General features: G+C 37.6%; 1 protein-coding gene across 2 annotated transcripts; it reads right to left on the bottom strand.

Moving 5' to 3' along the window:
• LOC121299035 (ubiquitin-conjugating enzyme E2 Q2-like) lies at window positions 1-21,998 on the bottom strand. 2 transcript variants are annotated; one of them, XM_041226499.1, is made up of 13 exons: window positions 21,523-21,998; window positions 19,870-19,974; window positions 18,843-18,947; window positions 13,454-13,510; window positions 12,781-12,936; window positions 11,836-11,920; window positions 11,380-11,440; window positions 10,915-11,005; window positions 4,394-4,452; window positions 4,033-4,081; window positions 3,141-3,236; window positions 2,435-2,501; window positions 1-2,179 (listed from the first exon to the last, which is right to left on the bottom strand). In XM_041226499.1, exons 1-13 carry the CDS (start codon window positions 21,679-21,681, stop codon window positions 2,148-2,150), a joined length of 1,122 nt encoding a protein of 373 aa, XP_041082433.1. In that variant the 5' UTR covers window positions 21,682-21,998; the 3' UTR covers window positions 1-2,147. The 2 variants fall into 2 exon arrangements, with proteins under 2 accessions (XP_041082433.1, XP_041082434.1); XM_041226500.1 differs by having other exon boundaries at window positions 12,796-12,936.
• Window positions 21,999-25,387: the final 3,389 nt, after the last annotated feature.

The following is a 25,387-nucleotide window of genomic DNA, read 5'->3' as shown; positions in this document are numbered from 1 at the left end:
TGGATGTTTTTCCGAATATACCCGTGTATATAGACCGCTGTACTTAACTGCATCATAAAAAAACAAACAAAACAAAATAAAAAAAACAAACACACCCAGTTACTTTGAGAAAGATTTAAGGCCAAGTACACCGTTACTTTGATGATAAATGGTGTGCATGGGTCAGGTTATAAGTGGGGCTGACTAACTCATATGTATGAATACAATGAAGAAGAAATTAACAATACAACATAAACCCATTGCTTGGAATTTCACAAATATAGATTTGTTTGCTCGTGTTTAAGGGGAGAGTATATGGGCCATTCTACAGTAGCACTGGCAAAAATAGAATTACCACTTTTTCACAATACGCCACAGCAATCATGAAACAGTGCACCTATGCAGCCTTAAAGAAGGGGGGGGGGTAAAGACACCAAATAGAGGGATAATGTTTCACTTTTAAAAATACATTTGTATTAAAACTATAGAAAGGCCCATTTATTGAGGGGTGTCTAGCAACACACAAGGGACAACATTTAAATAGCATCAATTTTTTAGCTGACCCCCTGGATTCTGGTATATATGCCAAGCGCAACTTCTGATTGCTTGTCAGTGGGGACACTACCAACCACTGAGAAAAAAGGGAGATATATGGAGTGTAGACAAAAGTTATCCTATTAAAACTGACAAAAATAAATGCATGGGAATACTTTCTTGCTACATACTGAACAACCACCGAGGTATTTCTTCAGAGAACTAAAAAAAGGTGCTACAAATATATTAAATAGGGTTGACTAGGTGGAGTGGCAAGGTATGTTCCAACAGGAAAACATACAAGTTATGGATTAAAAAAAAAAAAATTATAAAATGTTACAAGCTACTATTAGTAACTGCTATTCATTTAGAGTTCATGATTAATGAGCAACCTTACATTGCTACATTACATTGCTACTGTAGGCAATTATGTACCTGAACAATGCAGATAGAAAATCTACGAAGTATTTTAGGGTTATTTTTTAATGATTAATTGAAAATTGCTGGTGTAATCTAGTTACAACACCAAACACAGAAATCTTACTAGCCCTGTGAAAACAAGAAAACTGATGTGAAGAAAGTGTTTTATGGTTTTATTTTTGTCACTTGGAGGTAACCTTAATTTTTCTTTAAACATTGCAATTTGCTATATGAAAAAAAAAGACATGGCTAGTAGGTAGAGATACCATGCCTCCACATAGTTTGTCTAACAATCTTAGTTTAATTACCAATCCTTAATTTAGATTTGATCAAGTCCACTCCTGTTGTACTTTGGCTAATGACACTGGATTATAACAGAAGCAGGAGACCAATTTTTTTTAGAGTGTAATTTCTTCAGAATCTTGGCATTATTTATTTATTTATTATACACAAAACATTTGTACAGAATGACCCAGTGGCACATCCCACACAAATTAATGGTATCCATAACAGCTCCAATCTTCCTTAAAGTCACTACAATAGTTGTGGATTTGCTTGTAAAAAGTTATTTGCTGGTAGTCCTGATTTGTATCAAAATAAGGTTGACTAGTGAACATCACACTCCTGATAGCAATGTAGTAAGTCCATTACCACTGTCTAGTGACATTATGCCTTGATGGTATTTAGCTATAGTGAAGATTTCAAAAGAAAAGCCCACTGTAACTACTGCCTGGAGGGGACCTTTTAAAGATGAAAGCCTCTCCGTTTGTGTTAAAGTTTACTTCCTCAACTACTACTGAACTTATTTTACCATTTAACCTAGGCATTATACTCAAAAGTCTACACAAGTATTTTATGAATAAGCTTAAAAAAGGAAAAAAAAAAAAAAACATGAGTAAACCCCACAAACTGCAGTCATTCAAACACTTAGCCCACATAAAAGGGGAGAACAGGGAGGCTCAGCGGTGGCTTTTTTTAGTTCACTTGTCTGCTGAATGACAGAAAGAAAGTGACAAACGATCAGGTCGAACTGGCCTTGCGAGTTTAGGGTCGAGAGGTCAGCGAGAAGATTTACCCGTTGGTTATACGACCACCGAAAGAGTCAACCCAAGAGGGGTCACTCCCAATTAGATACCTTCGGAGTGGAAAAAAAAAAAAAAAAAAGAGTTGACCCTTAGAAACCTGGTCCCAGTGCACTTGCAGGAGCCTGTCTCTTACCCATCCTCTTTTGGGGGAGTATACCAGCCTAAGGAGGAAGACAGATGGGTACTGTTAATTTCTTTTGAAAGATACCTAGTCAAAAAAGGAATGAAGGAAACTTTATACTTGCAGCCATATTCCTTTAGATTCTGATCAGATCTCAGAGAGAGTACAGCTTGGGGCTTGTCAGATTTTCAAACCAACCACAAATTGTGTGCGAGTTAGTTTGGGCTAACATACTTTGTCTCATTTCATTCCACAGCAACCTCTATTAAAGAAATATCAAAATACTGAAACCTACCATTCTTCTCATGAATCTGCACCAGGGATTTGTATGACTGTTGTGCTCTGGCAAGATTGTACTGGTTCTGTGACAAAGAAAATAAATAAACCAATTTTAAAAAAGTTACTAATCCAACAATTAAGAGAGTAAACTAGTTAGGGTGAGTATAGCGCTTTTGCAGTTTACCGCAGTTGTCATCATCCTCCTTTATACTGAAGGTGGTAGGCTTGGTAGTCTAGTGGTTAAAGAAAAGCGCTTGCTACAAGGTGGTTCCCCGTTCAAATCCCAGCTCAGCCACTGACTCACTGTGTGACCCTGAGCAAGTCACTTAACCTCCTTGCAATCCGTCCTTCGGATGAGATGTTAAACCAAGGTCCTTTTGTAAGTCACTCTGCAGCATCAGTTATTGATGCATATTTCACCCCCTAATCTCTGTAAGTCGCTTTGGATGAAGGCATCTGCAAAATGACTAATCAACAACTATACCAAGTGCTATCCATTTGACTTCTGGTTCTCAAAAATATGAATGTGTTCCAAGTACAAACACCTCCCTGTTGCCAGGGATATGTATCTACTAGTTGCTAGTGCAGGGATCGGATCAGCATTGGGACTATTTGTTTGAGACTTATACTCTTTAGGCTCTTTCTAGACCTTAAACCCCTAAAAAAGGACCTTGCATACATTTCCAATACTACTTACAAGCTAACCAGATGGAGATATTTACCTTATTAGCTCCAAACTGCACTCTGGCTTTTCCTTTAACTAAAGTGGCGTTGATCTGCATGATGACAGACTCTATCGAATAGGCACTGCTCCAGCCCTGAGGGGAGGGGGAAGACAACAAAATTAAATCATTCCAGTTTTGATCATTTTTAAATACATTTACCCATCAAAATTTTACACAAAGAAAAAAGGAGCTCAGTAGGACAAACCACTATATCCCTGTCACCAGATATTTAATCCCTTGCTGGTCTGACTTTAAAAGACCATAAAATAAATGACACTGTTGCAACTTTGTACAGGACTGTTACTCCACAGTCATTACTGCTACATTCCATTAAAAACATTCAAATTTCAGAACTCAGTTGTAGTCCTCCATTCATAACTTCCCTCATTGTAATGCCAATTAAAGAGTAAGTTGAAGGGTTCTGAAATAGTGTTATACATCCCCACGTGTTGCTACAACAGTTTAAACATCCTGACAACTTTACACTTAAAACTGTAAAGTCTGTTTCAAAGCTATTTTCAGAATGTCTCTCCAGTACACTGGGGTTTGAGATCTGTTCTCAAAAGCACCTAAAGCACTACAGGAAGGGGAACAAAAAAAAAAATCAGAAGTGCTCTGGCTTTTCTGTCCTGTACCACATCATGGATTGTTACTGCTATGTTACACTGTTTGACAATGCGGGCAATAATCCTGACACTATCAGTGCACTAGAGAGGACATTTTGAAAAGAGCTTTGAAACACACTTTACAGTTAAGTGTAAAGTTGTCAGGATGTTAACAACAAAAACAAAATTACAGGTAAGTTATTTAAACAGTTGTAGCAACACGTGGACATGCAACGTTATTTTTCAGAACCCAATACTTACTTTTTAAAAATCAAACTATTTACCTGTTTTGTAAGGAGTTCCATACACAGGGCTCCGCCACCCAAAACATAGCTGAAATGAGAAAAATCAGGGTCAAAATTAAGTAGCACAAGTACTTTGTGACAACAGAATAGCAACAGAACTTTATAACAAAATACCAAAGCCTCCCAAATCCTGCTCAACGTGGCAAAAGGTAAAAGACACCTTGCCCTCGATTAGAATTAAGAAAAACCTATATTGCATGCATTCCTCATTAGTAATTTCATCTGGTTGTTAAAAAGACAATGGCGCAACAACATTTCGAGCCAAGGTATTAAAACTCACTGCAATTGTACGGATTTATATATTTAAAAAAAAACAAAAACACAAAACCAAATTACTCACCCTCCAGAAAGCACAGGCGACACCACCCGCACAAAAGGAGGATCAAATGGGAAATTATCCTGAAAATCAGAACAAAGTGAGCATTATCCTTTTTATTTTATTTTATATACATACACACGCAGTGGCTCTCAAAAGTATTTACCCCCCTTGGACTTTTTCACATTGTATTGTGTTACAACATGGAATCAAAATGGATTTAATTAGGAGTTTTTGCCACTGATCAACACAAAATAAGTCCATAATGTCAAAGTGAAAAATAAAATCTACAAATTGTTCTAATTACAAATACAAAACAGAAAATAACTGATTGCATAAGGATTCACCCCCTTGAGTCAATATTTGGTAGAGCCACCTTTGACAACAATTACAGCCATGAGTCTATTTGGATAAATCTCTACTAGCTTTGCAGATCTGGACACTGCAATTTTTGCCCATTCTTCTTTGCAAAATTGCTCAAGCTCCGTCAAGTTGGATGGAGACCTTTGGTGATCAGCAATTAACAACTCTTTCCACATATTCTCAATTGAATTGAGGACCGGGCTTTGACTGGGCCACTCCAGTTCATTGACCTTTTTGTTTTTAAGCCACTCCAGTGTGGCTTTGGCTGTATGTTTGGGGTCATTGTCCTGCTGTAAGATTAATCTTCTCCCAAGTTCCAGGTCTCTTGCAGACTTCAGCAGGTTTTCCTCCAGGGTTTCTCTGCACTTTGCTGCATCCATTTTGCCCTCTATCTTCATGAGCTTTCCAGGCCCTGACGCAGAGGAGAATCCCCATAGCATTATGCTGCTACCACAATGCTTCACTATAGGGATGGTGTTCTCAGGATGATGTGCGGTGTTAGGCTTGCGCCAAACACAGTGCTTAGTGTTGAAGCCAAAAAATGTTCGTCTCAGACCATAGAATCTTCTTCCACTTGATCTCAGAGTCTCCCACATGCCTTCTGGCAAACTCTAGCCGAGATGTGATATGAGTTTTTTTCAACAATGGCTTTCTTTTTGCCACTCTCCCAAAGGTCAGTTTTGCGAAGCACCCGGGCTATTGTTGCCGTATGCACAGTGTCTCTCAACTCAGCTGTGGAAGACTGTAACTCCTTTAGTTGCCATAGGACTCTTGGTGGCCTTCCTGACTAGTGCCCTTCTCGCCCAGATACTCAGTTTTTGAGGACGGCCTGTTCTAGACAGATTCACAGTTGTGCCATATTCTCTCCATTTGTTAATAATGGACTTTACTGTGCTCCAGGGGATATTCAATGCCTTGGAAATGTTCTTATATCCTGGTGCGTTTGAAGACCCTTATTCCGGATTTGCTTTGAATGTTCCTTCGTCTTCATGATGCAGTTTTTGATAGGAAATGTACTAACCAACTGTGGGACCTCCCAGAGACCTGTGTATTTAACCTGAAATGATGTGAAACACCTTAATTGCACACAGATGGACTCCATTCAACTAATTATGTAACTTCTAAAGACAACTGGTTGCATCAGAGCTTATTTAGGTGTGTCATAGCAAAGGGGGCGAATACTTCTGCAATCAATTATTTTCAGTTCTATATTTGTAATTTAGAACAATTTGTACATTTTATTTTTCACTTTGACATTATGGACTTATTTTGTGTTGATCAGTAGCAACAACCCCTAATCAAATCCATTGTGATTCCATGTTGTAACACAATAAAATGTGGAAAAGTCCAAGGGGGGTGAATACTTGAGCGCCATTGTATGTATGTGTGTGTATGTACAGTATCAGTCAAAAGTTTGAGTACACATGCTGGAAACTAGGTTTTTTTCATAATTGACAATGTTTTACTTCGTATACATTTGTAGAATGAAGGAGTGCCCAACTAGCTGTAATCCTGACGAAATGGAATGCCTCTGAAGTATGCTACGATAGCCATGCTGGTTGAGCTTGCCATGGACTTGGTAAAGATCACCAGCAAAGCAACCCCAGACCATGACACTGCCTCCTCCATGCTTGATAGTGGGAACCACACATGCAGAACTCATGCGCTCACCCTCTCTGCGTCTTACAAATACTCGGTGGTTGGACCGAAATATTTCAAATTTTGACTCATCGGTCCATAAGACCGACTTCCACTCCTCAAAAGTCCATTTTGTGTTTTTTGGCCCAGGCAAGTCTCTTCCTCTTATTCTGCACTCTTAACAATGGTTTCTTTGCAACAATTCTTCCAGTTAGGCCTGCTTCACGCAATCCCCTCTGAAAAGTTGATGTTGAAACATCTGTACTTCTAGTAGCATTTAGCTGAGCTTGTATTTCAGGGGCATTAATCGCCGGTTTCGCAGACTTGTGACTCGAATTAACTTGTTCTCCGATTCTGAGATCACCCTTGGCCTTCCTGAACTTGTTCAGTCCTCATGCGGGCCAGTTTCTTTAAATCATTTGATGGTCTTGGCCACAGCAGTTACAGACACTTGCGATTTGTCTTAAAGATTGACCTTCATTTCTAAAAGTAATTACAGATTGTCTTTTTTCTTTGCTTAACTGAGCGTATTTTGCCATTTTCAGCTCCCTTACATTCAGGAATGACAAACTTGTGCCTATGCTATATTTATAGTAATCATGGACCCTCACCTTTAATAACTGGTGACAAAAGGTTAATTAGGTAACATGCTAGTTAACTCAGAGAACATCTAAGACAGACACTTTTATACTCAGGCTAGTGTTCCAACACCGTGTTATACACATTTCAGACTTTTAACTGACTTGGGCTTCAGACTGAAATCCCCTTGCTTTGGGTGATCATTTCATTGAAACTGGCAAGATTTACATTTTCATTTAAAAATTAAATTTTTGAATGCAATGCACTTATGATTATCAGCTTATATAAGAACACATAACATATAATGAAATATTAAGTGTTTATAGAGAAGTTTATACAGTTAAAAGCATAGATAATCACGAAAAATCTGGTTTCAAGCAGATGTGCTCAAACTTATGACTGGCACTGTATGTGTGTGTATATATATATATATATATATATATATATATATATATATATTTGAGATATGTTTAAGACATATAACCAGTCACATGACAAATGTCACCAAACGCATATTTTTTATGCATTAATTTCTGTAATTTATCATCAGTAGTCCATCGCATATCAGACTGCTCTAGTGCCACAATAAGGGCGGATATTATAAAAAGGAAGGGGTTTGGCAATTGCCTCCAAGTAGCTTTTCTAATTGGTGCATCAGAAAGATTGACACTGGGGTAGGTTTTATTCTCGGTCGACCTGGCACTTCATTGGTGCACTGTGTATGTTTATGCCTGTTGTAGGTGTGTATCAATTCCATGGCAGGGTAACAGCGTTAATAAAGGGTGTTTTTTCTGAGTTTGTTCTATATTTAAAATGGAATCTCTAAACAAAGGAAATCACGTTTGGAAGTATTTCGAGGAAAAGGACGAGAAAACCGTGGTAAGCAAATAATTATGCTAAACGAAACTGCTATACCACAGAAACACAAGTTCAATGCTTAACAGTTTGAAATGAAAACATTCAGAATTATTGTGGATGGAGCTACCGATGGCAATAAAAAACAAACATCCATAACAACATTTGCTATAGATTTGGCCAAACAGGGTGTGACCACGGTATTCCCTATGAGGACAGTTCGTGTGAATCGTAAATGTAGCAGTTTTGAAATCGATGCGATTATCCCAATACTGTGCCGACACATAAAATAACAGCAGCAAGGCCTGGGGGGGGGGGGGGGGGGGAACTTAGAGAATCATGCTTCAACTGTTCACAAAAAATTTTCAAAACGGAGAAAAAGTTGCAATTACCACAGATTCATTGTCCCCATTCCCCAATCTTCCCATAGAAAGGCTTTTTTCACTTAAAATTATTCTGTAAACTTTTGGGCCGAACAGCTGTTCATTTTGTTTAGCACAATTTTTATTTGTATGTTGGAACTACTGCACTCAAGTAAAGGAACCCTGAGACACTTCAAACAGGCTGGTCAGGTATCTCTTTTTACAATTTAATGTAAAGTTGTATGGATATGGGAATTTGAATACTTTACGTTATTTAGTAATACTTGACCATATACAGTTAACTGCACAAGGCAGCAAACATATAATTCAATTAGTTAATATATTACTTGATTGTGTGTTCATTTTGCATTTAAAATATAAGTTGTGGCAATGTTTGGGAGGTTTATATACACTAGTACAGTATGTAGAGGAGAGTGGCGTTTGATTCGAGTACTCTGACACTGTCGAGCAACAATAGATCTCAAAAATCCCACCACTACTATGAAAGACCGCAAACTTTTAAACCTCCGAGGCAGACTTTCTAATATCAGTCACAGTGCTCTTTTAAAAAATCCTAAAATATTGTGCTATTTTATCCCTGGTAATTACCTTTTCCAGAACAAAGTATTTTCAACTTTCTTTTGCTTTCCTGTAACCATATAATTTGGGCAAGGATTTTATAATTACAATTATATATACACACACACACACACACATACATACAGTTCCCTCCATAAGTATTGGAACAGAAGTCAAAATTGCTATTTTTTCTGTACACTCAAGCAATATGAAAATATGATTAAAAGATGAATGAGGCAAAAGTACCTTTCATTTCTAGCTGTTTCAACACACACGTTTTACCAACTAAGAATAACAACACTTTCAGAGTTCCATCCCCCCATTTTATGTGAGCATAAGTATTGGTTCTAATTGATCAGGTGTTTCCTGTTGCACTGATTGATGAGACCTGTGAATGTGTAGTCTCAGTTCTATCCTTTGCTTTTGCCTTTGGAGTCTGCGTTTGGTGTCAGTAGGCATAATCCAACATGAAGACTAGGGAGCTGTCCATGACAGAAAAGCAACATATTTGGATGCTAAAAGAAAAGAGGAACTCAATTAGAACCACAGCACAAAAGTTGGGCATAGCCAAAATCAACAGTTTGGAATGTCCTGACAAAGAAAGAAACCACTGGTGTCTTCAGCATTCGGCAATGACCAGGTCGGCCAAGGAAAACAACAGCAATTGATGACGGAACAATGACCACAGCTGTGAAAAAAAACCCTCAAACATGTGTCAGTGAAATCACCAACAACCTCCAGAATGCTGGGGTGAAAGTGTCACAATCTACTGTTCGCAGAAGACTTTAGGCAGCAGAATTACAAGACTACACTGCAAGATGCAAACCTCTGATCAGCACCAAAAACAGAAAAGTACAGATTAGAATTTGCTAAAAAGTACAGAGATGAGCCAGTACAGTTCTGGAACAGAGTTTTATGGACAGATGAGATGAAGATTAACCTTTATCAAAGTGATGGGAATGCAAAAAAAAAAAAAGTGTGGAGAAAAAAGTAACTGCAGATGACCCCAAAGAACAACACCTCATCTGTGAAGTACGGTGGAGGTAGTGTCATGGCATGGGCATGCACGGCTGCCTCTGGAACGGACTCACTCATCTTTATTGATGACGTAACGAATGATGGCAGAAGCAGCAGAACGACTTCAGAAGTGTACAGAAGTATCTTGGCTACCAATGTACAAAGAAATGCCACCACACTCATTGGGCGACGCGTCACAATGCAACAGGACAATGACCCAAAACACTGCCAACGCAACCAAGGAGTTCATCAGGGGAAAAAAGTGGAAAGTTTTAGACTGGCCAAGTCTATCTCCTGATTTAAATCCGATTGAACATGCATTTCACTTGCTGAAGAGGAGACTAAAGTCAGAAACACCCCAAAACAAGCAACAGCTGCAAACGTCTGCTAAAGTCTTGGCAAACCATCTGGTCGCAAACTCTCTGCTGTTATTCCATGCAATTGATTTGCGACTAAAAACTAACTTTTATACTTCTTATATTTGCTTTAAGTTGAATTTCAGAAATAAAAGGTGACATTCGGTACTTTTGCCTCATACTTATGGAGGGCACTGTGTGTGTGTGTTTTATATAAGAGAGAGATAGATATAGGTATAGATATATAAAAAAAACTACAAAACGTAATAGGTTCCCCTTTTTTGTTGTTAAATGAACCTTTAAAAAAAAAACAAAAAAAAACCCACTATTCTAAAAACATACTATCCGAAAATGTTCAATATGTATATATTACATAGTTATATCTTCACTAGCAACTTTAATTACAGCCATAAATAAACATTTCAATATATACTTTGATGTGTACAGGTTTTATTTATTTATTTACTTTGAAGTTAAGTCTTTGCGATGTTAAAATGTTATTTGCTTATTTAGAATTTCTTTGCTTAGAAAATACTAACCAGGGCTGTCAGTATCTGAATGTAATATAAAGAGAGTGTGTGTGTGTGTATGTAGATATGGTTTAAACGCTGACATTGCAAAGCGTTTAAACGTTAATAAAAATTTACCAAAAGCACTTCCCTAATATAAAAATAATTGCCTGAAATTTCAGAATGTACTCTTTTACATAAAATACAAATTAAGAGCTGAAAAAGAACGCTGCATAACTCAAGTTTAGGTGGATATATAGTACATTGCAAAAAACTACAACACTTACTTTATAAGAAAAATTCAGAAGGATGTAATCCATCCCTTCTTTTTCCTTTAAAACCTGCAGGTCACTATGCAATGGGCTATCTGGATCCACCCTGCACAGCAGAAATAGGAAAAACAAAACCTTAACACAAATCACCCATGTATGGTGTATTTTAAATACCAGTTTGACAAAGTCTACAAAAAAGTTTCACACCACAATGGCTTGATGTTAAAACAATGCACACTGAAGCTTAATTTATACTAGACAGCACTGTTATTAGAACTTAAGAGAAAACTCACTATTTGTTACACAGGTGTATTCTGTAAGACTATACTATACTGTCCACACGCCAGATACATTACCTCAGTATGACAATCATACTGCATCTGAGGTCACTGTCAAGACATACGCATCAACAAAACACACAAACACAACCACCTCATAGTTCATGCACAAACAGCAGTATCAGATATGATATGAACTTACGTCCGCAGTTTGACATGCCATTCATAAAGGCTGTCATTAACAAGCTCCACTGAATAGATTCCTTTTTAAAAGAAAAAACAAAAAACATATATCAGAACAGTACTTAAGTTTTAAACATGATAGGAACTCCCTTTTTCCAGTTCAAAATGACAAAACATGCAAGTTAACTACCAGTGATTCTTTCATAACGGGATAAAAACAATTTCACTACTTCATAATAGGTACTGAGGTGTTCATAACTGACAGTGCATTCTTGAGAAACAACACAACAGCTTAGGCAATATACTCACAAACCCTGAACACTCAATGACAAACCTATGGGTTGTCTAGTTATGACGAGAAAAGGTTTTCATGAAAGGTACACCCGAGTCAGGTCACAAGTTGACTTGTTTTATCATAGCAACAGGCAGGAGTAATCTCAAACTGTTCACTCCATGCAAGTTGTCTCCCCCTTACCTGTTTTGTAACTCTGTGACCTGTATATCTCCCGGAGTTCTTTCATGAGGCGGTCTGAAGCCTGCACTGACCCAGACACAGCACCCTAGAAGGCATCAAACAGTACAAATAATTTCATACAACGAAGTTACTAGTTTTGAGGGAAACATTTAATTGAAATTCAATAGCATTGTTAATAAGTTGGATCTTTCTGACCTTTTTTCCAGGGATATAAAGAGCTCCCCCATCATAAGGCTGCCCTTTATACAGTGGTTATAAGGTCTATTAGCAAGGTTTCCGTTTATCCTGGAGTATGAACTTTTTCAGCACAGTTACTTTATAGAAAGAATGACCAGTAACTGAAGTTTGTTTTTATATTTAACACTAATTAACATTAGCTTTGTTTACGGGTCTGTTTAGTGGGACTTTTCCTTAGACCCACTATACAAGTCAGCAGTGAATTAACTATGGCCATCAAAGGGTAGCACTGTATACTGCAGATGACGTAGCTCTCTCTTTTGGGTATGGGTGGAGGTTGGAATAGATTTTACAGTTTTCACACAGACAAAACACATTAAAATGAACCTTTACAAGAACTACATAAAGTTAAACATTACTTGTCATCTACCTAAATGCATGCATTTATCCCTTTTTGGTGGGATTTCTCTGAAGCATATTTGTGGAAGAAATCAAATACAAACTGCACCTGCTAATTCACCCAGCATTTGGAGAATGACCAATTTTAGGTGGTTGACAATTACAAATACGCAACTAATAAAGCCCTTCAAATACAACTAGCACATCTTCTCTACTATCTTTTTTTTCTTTTTTTTTTTTTATATATTTGAACAGTTTCAGAGTTAAGCTTACATTGACAGGATTTAAAACAAGTGGCTTCTCTCGCCCAGTGCCACTCAACCACCCCCCTACCCACTCCCCCAAAATATGTATGAAATGTCACCTTACCGAATGAGCACTTACGTTCAAGTGGTCCTGCCTCTGACTCTTCCGAATCTTCTCTAGGATGGCTAGATTCTCCTTTTCAATTCCATCATCTTCAGACTTCTTCCCATCGACTGGTTCCTCTTCCTTCATCTCATAGTGGTCCAGGTCTTCAATATCCTGCAGGCCCAAACAAAGAACAATAAAGTTCATTTTGATGAAAGAAAACTATTGAAATGTTTAGATTTTGATTTGAGGTTTAAGAATGTGTGTTTAAATAGCTCTTACTGTACTGGCACCAGCCTATGACATAGCTTTTACATTTTAAGTGCTGTTTACGCATTAGTATCCACATGGGAAGCAATAGGGACTGATGCAACAAAAGCCTTGTTATGAGCTGCTGGCTAAAACAGAACACAAAACCCTCTCGGTCCTTTAAAGCTCAATTCTATATAGCCTCCAGATTGCAGGGCAACATTTGGGCATGCCTTTAGGTCCCCTTTAACACCACTTAATATGAAGTGTAACAAAGAAAAACATTTATCTGTAGACAAGAACAGACAGATGATGTAAGGGCTGCCTGCATACCTCACAAAGCAGGGCTCTGAATGAACTGTGGAATGACAGTGCAAAATGCTTTACATTACCCTCATTTGAACCATAACAGGAGTATCTAAAAAGGCATTAAAGATCAGACCTCTCCCATTTCTTCTTCCTCCTCCTCTTCTGATGTAACTTCCTCTGTAGTTCCATTCTGAAAAACAAATGTAAACAGCATATAATAAAACAGGACTTTCAATTATGGTTATTCAGGTCACCAAACAATGGATAGGGTAGATTCCAGCTTCCACACCGAGATTTGATTTATACATCTTTCATTTTGAAACTGTCCACGAATAATGTTAGATGCATAAAAAAAAAAAAACAGAGGCAAAAGCTTTAATGTAATTCTATGGGCCATAATTTCAAAGCAATTCCTCCACTCTTTTATTCCTATCATGTCAATGAAAAACAGAACAAAGTGCACTTAGAGGACTTAACACAATTGTTTGGTTCTAGTTCTTGAAAATTAACAGGTGTTTTACTTATTTACTGATTGATTATAAAACCCAGCATACAAAAGGAAGCATGCTAATAGACAATTCCTCATTTATGCTGGATTTTTCCAGAAACAAGGAAACACGTTTCCCAGAGTAAATCAGGGTTCTGCTTTGACAAACATTTTGCCTTAGCCAATCGGGAGTGACTGTGCAGGTCATGTGCAGTGCTCGAAAATTATATTGCCCCACATGCCCAGGGAATGTACAAATTTCAGTGGGGCATGTCCCAAGATTGCTTACATGCCCGAGTTGGGCACCTGAAATTTTTCAATGCCCTAAACAAAAGCAAGCGATTACTTTTACAAATTTAAACTTCCATATTTGCTCCCGCATGACTTGCGGCCAGCTCTCATGTGTTCTAGCATTGCGCCCCTCTGCAAAAAGTAGAAAATGTGATGCCCGAGTGTTTTGAGCTGCTACTGGTTAAGCTATTGTGCTGTCGGAGTGATAATGGATTGTAATTGCAATGGATTAATGAAACTGGGAGGAAATAACAAAAAGTGTTTAATCAGAGATTCAGCAAATTTTGAGCATTCATTAAAGTTTATTTTAAAATAATGTTATTTTGTGTCATTGAGTACACCATTGTTAAACTATGTGTTAAACTAGGTTTAGATTGTGAATCACACTTTGTTTACGTATAGTATACTGGATGTAGGGATGGGACGGTATTGATACATGTAAACAATGTATAACCGTTAAAAAAAAAAATACAGTGGTAACCTTAATATCACGGTATACATCATGCAAGTTATCAAATAAAGGCTCAAAAAAAGAAAGACTAACATAAATCACTTAAATTACCATAATTCACAAAAATAAAACCAAGAAAACACACTTCCTTTCATGGAATGATTTAAACATTTGGTATTTAGTATTTTCCTATGCCAAATAACTTGGTATGTTTTTTTTTTTTTTTTTATAAAGACAATTTTTTTTTATAATAACTATTAGTATATTATTAATAATAATATCAATTAATTGTAAATTGTACACTCTCATGTTATACTACAACATATGATTTGCTCAAAATGACGTGGTACTGCTGTAGTTGCGATGTTGCAGTCGCGGGTCTGTGCTAGTTTTGTTTGAGACATTGGTCGTGTTCTTATAGCGCAGATTTCCGCAGTTCTGCACAGTGCTGCACAGAATCTCGGAGATGCGCTGTAGAGTCACTCAACACCCACAGAAATCTGTGCAGATTCTGCATAGCCAAGAGCAGCTTAATGAAATGTTACTGCGGGAGGCTGGCTGCGGCTGTGAACCAAAGGGATGATGCAAAGATCACGAGTGACCTGCTAATAGTAATGCAACTAACCACTAAAACTACTGCTGCCACCTTGTAGCGGAGGCGAACGACATTTTATCGTTATACAATGACTCCGTGAACAACCTTATCAACGCTAGAGTAAATAAAAAAAATTATTTAAGATAAATAAAAAAACATAATGTACTAAATCCATGATAAATGTATAATTTTTACAATAAAGTTAATGTTTATCTATTACATTAAACTGACTTGATAATCCAGACAAATGTACATATAGCACGTTGAAAATGTGTTCTGAGCTACAAGGTTTGGTGAAGACGTTTCTCTAAAAGCTGCATGTGGAGGTCAGAAAGACAGCAGCCAAGAGCAGCCGGCGCAGCAAGCTCTGGGTAACAGAATGCAGCAATTGAAACATGTATTCTGTGTCTTTGACCGTTTCCTTCAAAACCAGTATCAGTTCACAAAAGATCTTTGCTAAGGCTTAGAAGAAGCGCCTTTGCTGTTGAAAAAATGTGTTAAACATTGTATAAAGGAATTATGATTAATTGCGGTTTAGAATAAAAGAAACAATATTAATACCGTAATGTACCTAAACTACGGTAAATCGAAAAACCGGTATACGACCCATCCCTAACTGGATGTGCACAGTGCTTAATTTGCAAAGAAAGAGGTGCCGGGGCACAAACAATGTCATTAATACCGTCCTTAAGAACCGCACAATCAAAATCACATTTATTTGAAAGAGTAATGCACGACGTATTAGTGTTAGATTTTTTATGTATTCCACATCATATACAAAGTAGCAAGCAGTATGTGCAGAAAAAAAATAAAGGCAACCTCAGGACAACCAATAAATAAATAAATAAAGCCTGTACAAGTGCTTTGTTATGGTTTTGCATTTAAATGGTTTAAAAAAATTAAAAAACCCCACAAATTAAAAGACATCGAGAGGATCCAGGAGGACGACACTGATTTAAAAAAAAAAAAAAAAAAAAGCACCAACACGGACATTGGTTTGACCCACGGTCGGCACTATTATCAGCAATGTGAAAGCAACAGAAGCCACCGATAGATTATAAAAATGATTAATTAAACTTAGGCTAGGTAGTTGTTATCTTAGTATGTTTTTATTATCTATTAATTAAATTATATTCATTGAAAAAGTCAAGAGAACCAGACTGTTGTTATTTTTTATTGTTTTGGTTTAAAATAATATAGCAGGCAAATGTTCCTACTGAAGTAGGCTACAATACGTTTCTCATTAAAAAGCTGTCGTTCTTTGTTGAAATTAACGTTCAGCTTTTATATTTTGTTGTGTCTACTCATTGAATCAAACCAATTAGTGCAAGTCGCTTGTATCGTTCATGATGTTTTTAAAATCAAGTAAGCTTACTTGTGTAAAAAAAAAAAAAAAAAAAGATAATACAGTTGCAGCATGCACTGTCATCTTACTCAAAGGCACTCGAGTAATCATAAAGTAATTTAAAATAGGCTACAAACATGGCAGCGGACTGTCTCTCTTTAGTGCTCACGCAAGAACTTGAAGACTTGATCAACTGTGTTGAGAATTTAAAAGGAAAGCATTTTATGTGATTTTTAACTACAGGTACCGGGAATATGACTCTGCACACCCAGATGTTCCAGGGCTTTGCCCCGGCACAAATTAAATCACTGGATGTATACTTATTTGATAAAAAAAATAGCAACTAAGAGGATGCAGCAGTGGAACATTGGATGTTTGAGACTACTGGCACTAGACACCCACTTGACACACTGCAGGTCATGCAGTCCAGAAGTCCTCTATCGGTGTGGAATCACCAGCAGCAGAAAAGTGTTTTTCAGTTTCATACTTGGGGGTATAAAATTGTGTGTTAAGAATGTAAAATTTAGAGCTACATGCCCGACCGGGCATGTTATGATTTTGGGAAATTTCTACCCCTGATGTGACTATGCAAAATGGTGACTTCTACAGAAGACATGGTTTCGAATCCTGCTAAGCAAATAGTTTTATTGATATGTATGCTGATGCATTGTTGTGTCATTTCAGGTTACTTGTGATCCTACAAACTTCAACAGTTCCTTCCTGTCTGGATCCATACAAACAAAACTGCGAGAACATAAGCGCAGCTCACTTAAGATTATGGTCCGCTACTCTCGCCTCATGGTTTACAATACACATGACTGGTCCTGTGCTTCCCCTTCTTTTACAAAGTTGTAGTGCAATTATAAGTGCAATACCACTCAGTACAGTAAGGCTTTCCTCCAATTTCAGAGCACGCAGCAGGAATGATCACTTACTGCTTGAAAATGTTTCTTGCCAATTTTTAAGGAAACATGTTTCCTCATGTATGCAGGGCTTAACCAGTTTGAAAAATCCAGAATTATTTCATAGTCTTAAAAGTCAAATTTCAGTGTCCGACAGTCTGTTGATCCAAACCAGCTGGAAACAGATCCTGTTCAGAGAACAGAATGTAATATGTCAATTTTAATATTGAAGTTTGCTTTCTACAGCTGTAATCAGCACGGGTTTGGACTATAGGTCTGTTGGCACTATCAGAATTCTACTGACTATATCTGTACCTGTTTATGATTACATGCTAGAACACTGTTTAAAACAAGCAAATGCTAATCAATCCATTAATTCATTCACAAACTTATGGTCGGCTTCACACTAACTCTGATGCCTAACCTTACTTTTGTATTCCTTCTAGACATGGCCAGTAACTTTTGGCGATATGATGCTGCTGTAACCCAGAACATTACAGGTACAACAATCTTCTAAGCAGTGAGCCAGGATGCACTTGAAAAACAAAATGTTTCACCCTCCCCTGCTTTATCTATTGAAGCCGCAAGTTATGGTAGGTTATCCTTTTTTAATGCAGACTTCAGTCAAATCTGACACCCAATCATATGCAGTTGAAGTTTGTTTTAAGGCTGTGTTCTAATACAGGACTTCAGAGACAATGTTTGACATTTGAACTATCTTCCTGTTGAATTTAAACTGACAATCTCAAATCTGCAGCTCAGCACCTTAAGCTTGAGAAGTGCGACAGGAGCAGCTAAAAGACTCCTGCTGCTTTTGATGCTTTGAATCATGCATTTGTAACACTAGTAGGTCAATCACAATCTTATCTTCAGCCATGTGGGACAAGAAAGAGTCCTTCAATAAATCCATACAAACATATCACCACAATAAGTTTGATTATTTTTTCTGGCAAATGCTGCAATACAAAGTGACCAACAAACCACTGCCTGCACACAGAGGTCCCTCACAATCATGTAAAAATGAAAATATATATAAATTTTTTTTTATCGTATTATAGCATTAAAATATAGTATATAATATTCTAACCTATAGTATTAAAAAAAACTATTTTTTGAAGGAGGAACTTCGATCAGCCAATAATTTCCCCAACAAATAAGCAGTAAATCAATAGTTTTAGGAAAACTCTGAATCAAGTATTTCCAGGCTTGTCTTGCTTGAATGCATTCAGTTTTTAAACCAAACTGGAATTCCAATCAAAGACAGGAAGACTATACAAACGTCAGCAAAATGTAACGATTTTACAATACTATCATTAATGCGTTTAACCTTTCCTTTCATTAAAGAGGAAGGCAACCTGAAAGCTTTTGAAGCCAGACCTAGAAGGTTGCTATTTCTGTAACCCTGCACACCTGACAGAGCCTGTGTGGAGTTTCTGGATGCATGTACCTACCTGTCCAGCTGGTAATGGCTGATCAAGCATTTCCACATCTGGGTGTTGGGGAAGATTGTATAACCTGCACAGGTCACAGATCAGGCGCTTCAGCTGTTGCAGGAGCTATGGGGACACAATCAGATCAGCAATCGTATTAGTTGAACGTTGTGCAGCATGATTTTTTGCAGCACACACCATTTTAATTATATAGCTGTGAACTATAACGTGTAATAGCCTATTTCCACAATCGCCAACAAAAGACGTGACTTTCGAGTACACAAAACAGAAATGTGACAGACTGCCCGAGAAAAGATGGACAAAAACATTACTGTCTGATCTCGACTCATCCGTGACAAAGGCAGCCATTTTCAAAAAAGAATCATTAGCTTCCTGAGGAATTCAAAGAGAAACTTTTACAATTTCACAGTTTCGTTATTAGGCTCTGTTCTAGCAAACAGGACCAGCTTGGACAGATCGGAAATGCTGATCAGACTCCCCGTATTTTTAAACATGCCAAGCAATACCGCAGTTCAAAAAAAGGAAAAAAAACAGGTGCAAATAATGATGACTGGAAATGATAATGCAGCACATAACTTATGTTCAGTGTGACAGCAGACAGCTGAAAACTGCCTCAATACATTGTTTTCTTACATGTGTAACTGAGCTTGTATTTTTGTAAATGCATCTTTATTTGATGTTTTAGTTTTCCTTCAAACTGAGGGCGGGAAATTTGGGCTGCGTCTTAAATTTGAAGGAATACGGTATATTACTGCACTGATTCAAGATATCTCTTCAGAAAATCATAGGTTGTTAGGTTCAAAATGTCAAATGTTTTAATTTTTTTAAAACTGAACACTCTCCAGCAACCCTTAATCCAACAATACTAGACTACTGATAAATTTTAGAAAGCCACCAATTCTTTGGAATTGTCTCATGTTCACACCAACTACATAACTCATGTCAGTGTTGTTGTAGTTTTGTTTGAGTATACCTTTTAATTAACTAACCAGAATATATACACACACATAATTAATTAACAGCTTACCAGAGTGGTTCCCTTCCTCACATCCTCCAGGCGCTCCAGCACAGCCGCCAAGCTTGGGTCATCGGAGTCCACAAACCATATTGGAGGAGTAGAGGGGTATGATTCCTGTCACAGAGCAAGACTTCAGTTAAAAATAATAGTACAAATCATCTGTATGCATAAAGAGTGCAGAACCTGTGAATTAGTGTAAGATCTCTCTCCTACTTGCAATACTGTCCGCTTAAAGTATACAATTTGACCTACTTAAATTTAGAAAGTGAAAGCACAATACATTATGTTTTTTGGTAAATATGTATTAGCAACTCATGTATGTTACACTGTGAAAACAGATGACTTCTCCAAGACCTAGGGAACAAAAGTTGTACATGAGAACCCATATACACTTAAAGGTTTAAGCCAAGTAACTAACCAAAACAATACAGTAAATTATTCTTATCAGTTCAGCAATATATATAAAAAATTACTTTGCAGGGATGTAAAATCCCTGTACCCCCCTCTATAAATTCAGTTAGGTACTTAATACAAAACAGATAATACTATTTCACTTCTGATAAAACTAATAGAAATGTAACAATGGACCTTCATAGTTATTTTTAGTAATTATTCTTTATTTGGATTTAAACAACACTGCCTATCATTTTTGTGTAATGTCAAGATTGATAGGACTTGCCAACAAGGTATTTTCTATTTTATTATTACTATTTTTAAAATGAGCAGCTCCTACACAAAGTTTTAATGTAAAAGCAGCCCAGAATTCACATAAAATGGAGAAAAGCCTATCAAGCTGGATATCGTCCTTTCAAGTGGTGGCCAAACCTCCATCGGCAAATACACTGTTTGTTTTGATCTCTGTGAAGCAATTTACAAACTACAGCTATCAAACGTGTTTTTAATTAGGTCTATGATTAAACACTGTGAAGCCTATTTGTTATAAGCCTAATAATAGGTGCTCACGGTTACAATTGTACATCTGTTCCCGTTTTGTTAAAGCACTAATCACTTTGTTCCAGGAAACATTTTAGACGGCCTAATTGATTTAATTGTAATTACTAACCCCAATAATCTCCATGAAATCACTTATGTAACAAAAATAGTTACAAAGCACTGCAACAACTGTAATCTGGTAGTAGTTGCATCTAAATGGGTGTCGACTCATATGTATATTTGATTAGCTATCAAACTTCAACATGTACCTGATCCTACAGGCTCAACTCTAATCCAGGAACTACGTACATACAAAAACACCGTCCATTGCTTTGGTGTTATTAGGGCGTAAACTGATAACACTACAAAAACAAATATATTTGATGTGTTATATGTTACTTTAACAAATCATAAATGTTGTTTACACCAACATACGCATACATGTCGTGTTATAGACTAAAACCCCTAACCAGCTGACTTCTCTTCCGGTCCCTAATGCGATGTTAATAAAACATACGATCGTGTTTTTTTGTTTTGTTTTGTTTTTCTTCAATCGTGATTATATCGATTTTCCCAATCCTATATAGCTGTTATTGCATTTGTCGATCACCCTGGATCAGTGTACTTCTGCCTGTGTGGGTCTGTCTGCCTAATGCTTGTTTGGGTTTGCTCGGCCCCAGCTCGTCGTAACTTCACTGGGCCCGCTCGTTTGCTTGTCTGATCTCTTACCGTGATGTTGCAGTGTATCACTAGCAGTTTTTCCCCAGTCACATTGAAATGGCAACTCAATTCATCTGGTTTCCAGTCGATAATTCGGAAGCGCTCGTGATTTGGGTCAAAAATGGACTCGAGAAACTTGAGCTCGGCCTTCAGCCCCGACACCGACATCTTCCACTCATCTCTGGCCGGGCCACGGGGGGGAGAACTCGGGACCGACGGCGGCCAAGCAGCGAGTCGCAGCTAGTGGCTGACAACAACAAAGAAAGAAAATACGCCTTTTCGCAATGCTTTCTCAAACTTACTACTGTAAATACACCGTCTGTTACTCGTTTTATCGCTTTCTTTTTTTTCTGTCTGCTGTACTTTAGTCTCGAATTATTTGCATTTACAATAAAAACCCCGCAGAAATGTCTTCACCACTAACTCACAGATCGCAGCGCTCAACGGCGGCTGCTTCTGGGGTTTAAAGATGGCGTCTCAGACAAGCCCGCAGAATCCCATCAACCTTTGCGTGATAAGAGAAAGTAGAGGGGTGGCGTGAGGTTTTAGAAAAAGACGAAAGCTCCGGCTTTTTCAATTTCTCACTGTCTGTCACTATTATGAATTGTGTTTCTGGACATGTACACAGAGAAACAAAACCGTTTTACACAATAATATAATTCAGTATTCACATTTTTGAAAAAGAACTATGTTTTTCAGGGCAACTGAGACCCTTTCAGCCTGCTATTATATAGATTTATTAAAATTAAGAAGCATTGAAATAATGAATAGAGGATAAGAACAGCAGATAAGACTCAGCAATGATAATAATGAACGCAGTTGTTTATATACAAACACGCGAAGTAAAAACGAATAACATTTATAATAAAACAAAATGAGGGAGAGTTTTAGCAAATTAGGGTGACCACCCGTCCATAATTGGGCGGGACAGTCCCAAAATGTAAGATCAAGTCCCGGTCCTGGGCTTAATGCCCCCTGGGCCAGCATTTGTCTCGAATTGGTAGACAAGGTGAAATCTTACAGTTTAGTGCCAGTCAAACCATAGTATATGTAATAGGTTGAAATTAAGCACTCTCCTTTTAATGAAACAAAAAACAAAACATTTCGGCGGGAAAATATTGTATCTATTTAATCAGCCTGGTTGAGGGGTGGATCAAGAAGGCTTGGTCTGAAGCAAGATGGAGGATTAGCAGTCGGGTGTACAAGTAAAAATAATTAAAAGAAAAAGAAACCTGAATGTTTTGCCCAGAAAACGGTATTCAGTGAATTCGGTACAGTAAAATCAGTTGGAGACTGAACAACAGTAATCCAGTAGAAGATCTGGAGCTGTGCAAAGCAGGGTTGCCAGATTTCTACGGTGTTTATAATCCAAAGTCACTTCAAAACTAGCCCAATTTTTTTTTTCTTACTGAAACCAAGCTTATTGCTATTAACATGTAGCCCTATGCATAAAAAATCAAAAGTTTTCGTAAGAAAAGATATCTAGTATAGATATGATAAAAATGACAGGCCCCAGCACAGCTCACCCACACGTCATTAAAAAAATAATAATAATCATACGAAACTGAAGGCAAAATCAACATTCATACCAGCAACCGGATTACAGTGTAATTCATTTAATGCTGCTACTGATTCCCAAAGAAGAAAACACTTCAATATTTTAAAGTTATACCACCAATCTAATTAGATGATCACATCAATTACATCAATTAAACATCCACGTCAATTAAATTACCTTAACAAATTGCAAAAATATAGCCAGCAGCTTGCATTTTTTTTAAATAAACAGAAAAAAGTTAACAGTTAATTGAAAGTATGCCCCATGCATTGAAATATAACACATAAAAACATTTTTAACTTCTTACCTTCAATCTCCTTGTGCAACGGCCAGCTGTTATCACCATACAGGTGTATCTCAAATCCATTTTAAATATCTACAAAGAAAAAAAAGTATGTACAAAATAAAACATTTTTACTTTGCTGTTTTTTTTTTCTTTTTATATTTGTTTTAGTTTCAAAAAAGCTCCTCTGAGTCGGCACCATCTTCTGCGTTATTTGCTTCACAGATGTCGCCTGTAAACAGTGACAGCATTGCTTGGATGGCTGAAATTGGTTGCAGCACATCTTAGTACGCTGCATATATGCTCTGACCCTAAGAATGTTTTCCGACAATTTCTCTTGCATTCGGTTTCGTAGTTTGGTTTTGATTAGGGCCATTTGTGAAAAAAGCTCGTTCCACTAATGCATTGATAAATGGTTGGGCTAAAAGAGATATGGCAAAAAGACCAAGTTCAGTGAAATCTTTATCACCAGCTGAATTTTTCGCCACTTCAGATCTATTCAATTTGGCTGTCTTCAGTGTGCACCCAGTGTACATTGTTTAAAGCTCGCCATTGCTGTTCGAGTTTGCCAAGATCTCCATTGTATAGTGGCAAAAATGATAAATTTGCCAGCTGTGGCTTTTTGGAACTGAGTACAACAGTTGGTCTAAGAACGGTAAGTGACTCAAGTTGCTGGATATTGGGAAGCAATCTTTGTTTTACCTCTTTCAGAGACTCGAACATGTAATCTCTGCATCTGCGTTTGACATCCTCTGCTTTCTAAGGTTCGATCTTTGATTCTGACAGTTCTAACTGGAACTTGATCCCGAAGTCCACTGCTGAAAATGGCAAGCTGTTTCTGTTGGACGTAATGTCAAAATCCATTACAGATGACCATGTTGGAAAATCATGAGGTTTCATTATTCGTTGGATCAAACTGCTGTAAAATGTCATTAAATCAGCAAGAAGTTTTGCTGACAGCTTGTTTATTCTGTTGACCTCACTGACAGGGCTGAAGAAAAAACAGATTCATTCTGTTTACGCGGTCTGAATACAACTGGTACAGTAGTTCAGCATTGTAGTTCCTTTCAGTGTCCTTTGAAAGCTGGAAGTGCAACTTCAGCTCTTCATACTGAGAAAGCACTCGATCAACACACTGGCTAATTGCGAGCCGTCTTGTGTCAGAAAGCTGCAAAATCTTTAACGGGGCTTCTCCAACATTAATGGTGGCATAGAGATCGCGGTACTTATTTTGACGCTGACTGCTGTGGGAAAACCACGAGTACGTCTGTGATACAATGCACTCAGTGTTTAAAGGAAGTACGTCCATTGTTTTAGATGCAGAGCTGCAATAAATGACAAACACACTTAATGTACACAATTTTTGGATTCACCTCTCTTAACTTTGTTAGTACCGAATTATTTTCCCCACACATTGTACTGCAACCGTCTGTTGCTAGACCAATGCATGTTTCCACTTCAAATTGGTTTTCCTTTAAGAATTTGAATAAGGCTGTTGCAATGCTGTGAGAATCACCGGCTGGCAAGCTAACAATCCCGGCAAACGATGTCACGAGACGTTTTCTGCTGAAGTACCTTAACAGCACAGAGAGTTAGTTGCTTGTTTGCACTGATGTCTGCGCTTTCGTCTACAATTAGAGAGTATGGCTCTTTGCCGATGCCTTCAAGCATCTCCTGATGAACAACAGGCCCGATGACAGATTTTATAAGTGCTGAGCATTTTGTTCTATTAAGACTAATATCCTTCTGTGCAACTCCCATGACTACATCCCAAATGTTCTACTGTGAGGATGCTGCAATGGCAAGCAATATGGGCTGCCAGCTTCAACTCATATTTTAACGGAATTGTCAACTTTTTTTCTTATATCCCGTATCAAATAAGCTTGCACTTGCAAATGGAGCCGCGTTTCTAGTGTTTATCTGTCTTACAGTGAGCTAACAGGTCGCTGCGATGCGCTCGGACTTCACATTTACAGAACCTACGCGCTGCTTTTGAGTCATCGCCAGGTACACTGCTAATCCACTCTTTTAAC

Source organism: Polyodon spathula, chromosome 24 (assembly GCF_017654505.1).
Source record: "Polyodon spathula isolate WHYD16114869_AA chromosome 24, ASM1765450v1, whole genome shotgun sequence".
Classification (NCBI taxonomy): domain Eukaryota; kingdom Metazoa; phylum Chordata; class Actinopteri; order Acipenseriformes; family Polyodontidae; genus Polyodon; species Polyodon spathula.
This window is presented reverse-complemented; position numbering and strand designations above follow the sequence as displayed.

Bases quoted from the DNA above. Each gene is read 5' to 3' on its own strand.
- LOC121299035 (XM_041226499.1), bottom strand. From the start codon at position 21,681: ATGTCGGTGTCGGGGCTGAAGGCCGAGCTCAAGTTTCTCGAGTCCATT. The intron at 18,948-19,869 runs GTAAGCTGTTAA...GTGTCCCCATAG, and splicing joins TGAGGAAGGGAACCACTCTG to CTCCTGCAACAGCTGAAGCG. The intron at 11,921-12,780 runs GTAAGGTGACAT...GATGCCTTCTAG, and splicing joins TGAACGTAAGTGCTCATTCG to GGTGCTGTGTCTGGGTCAGT.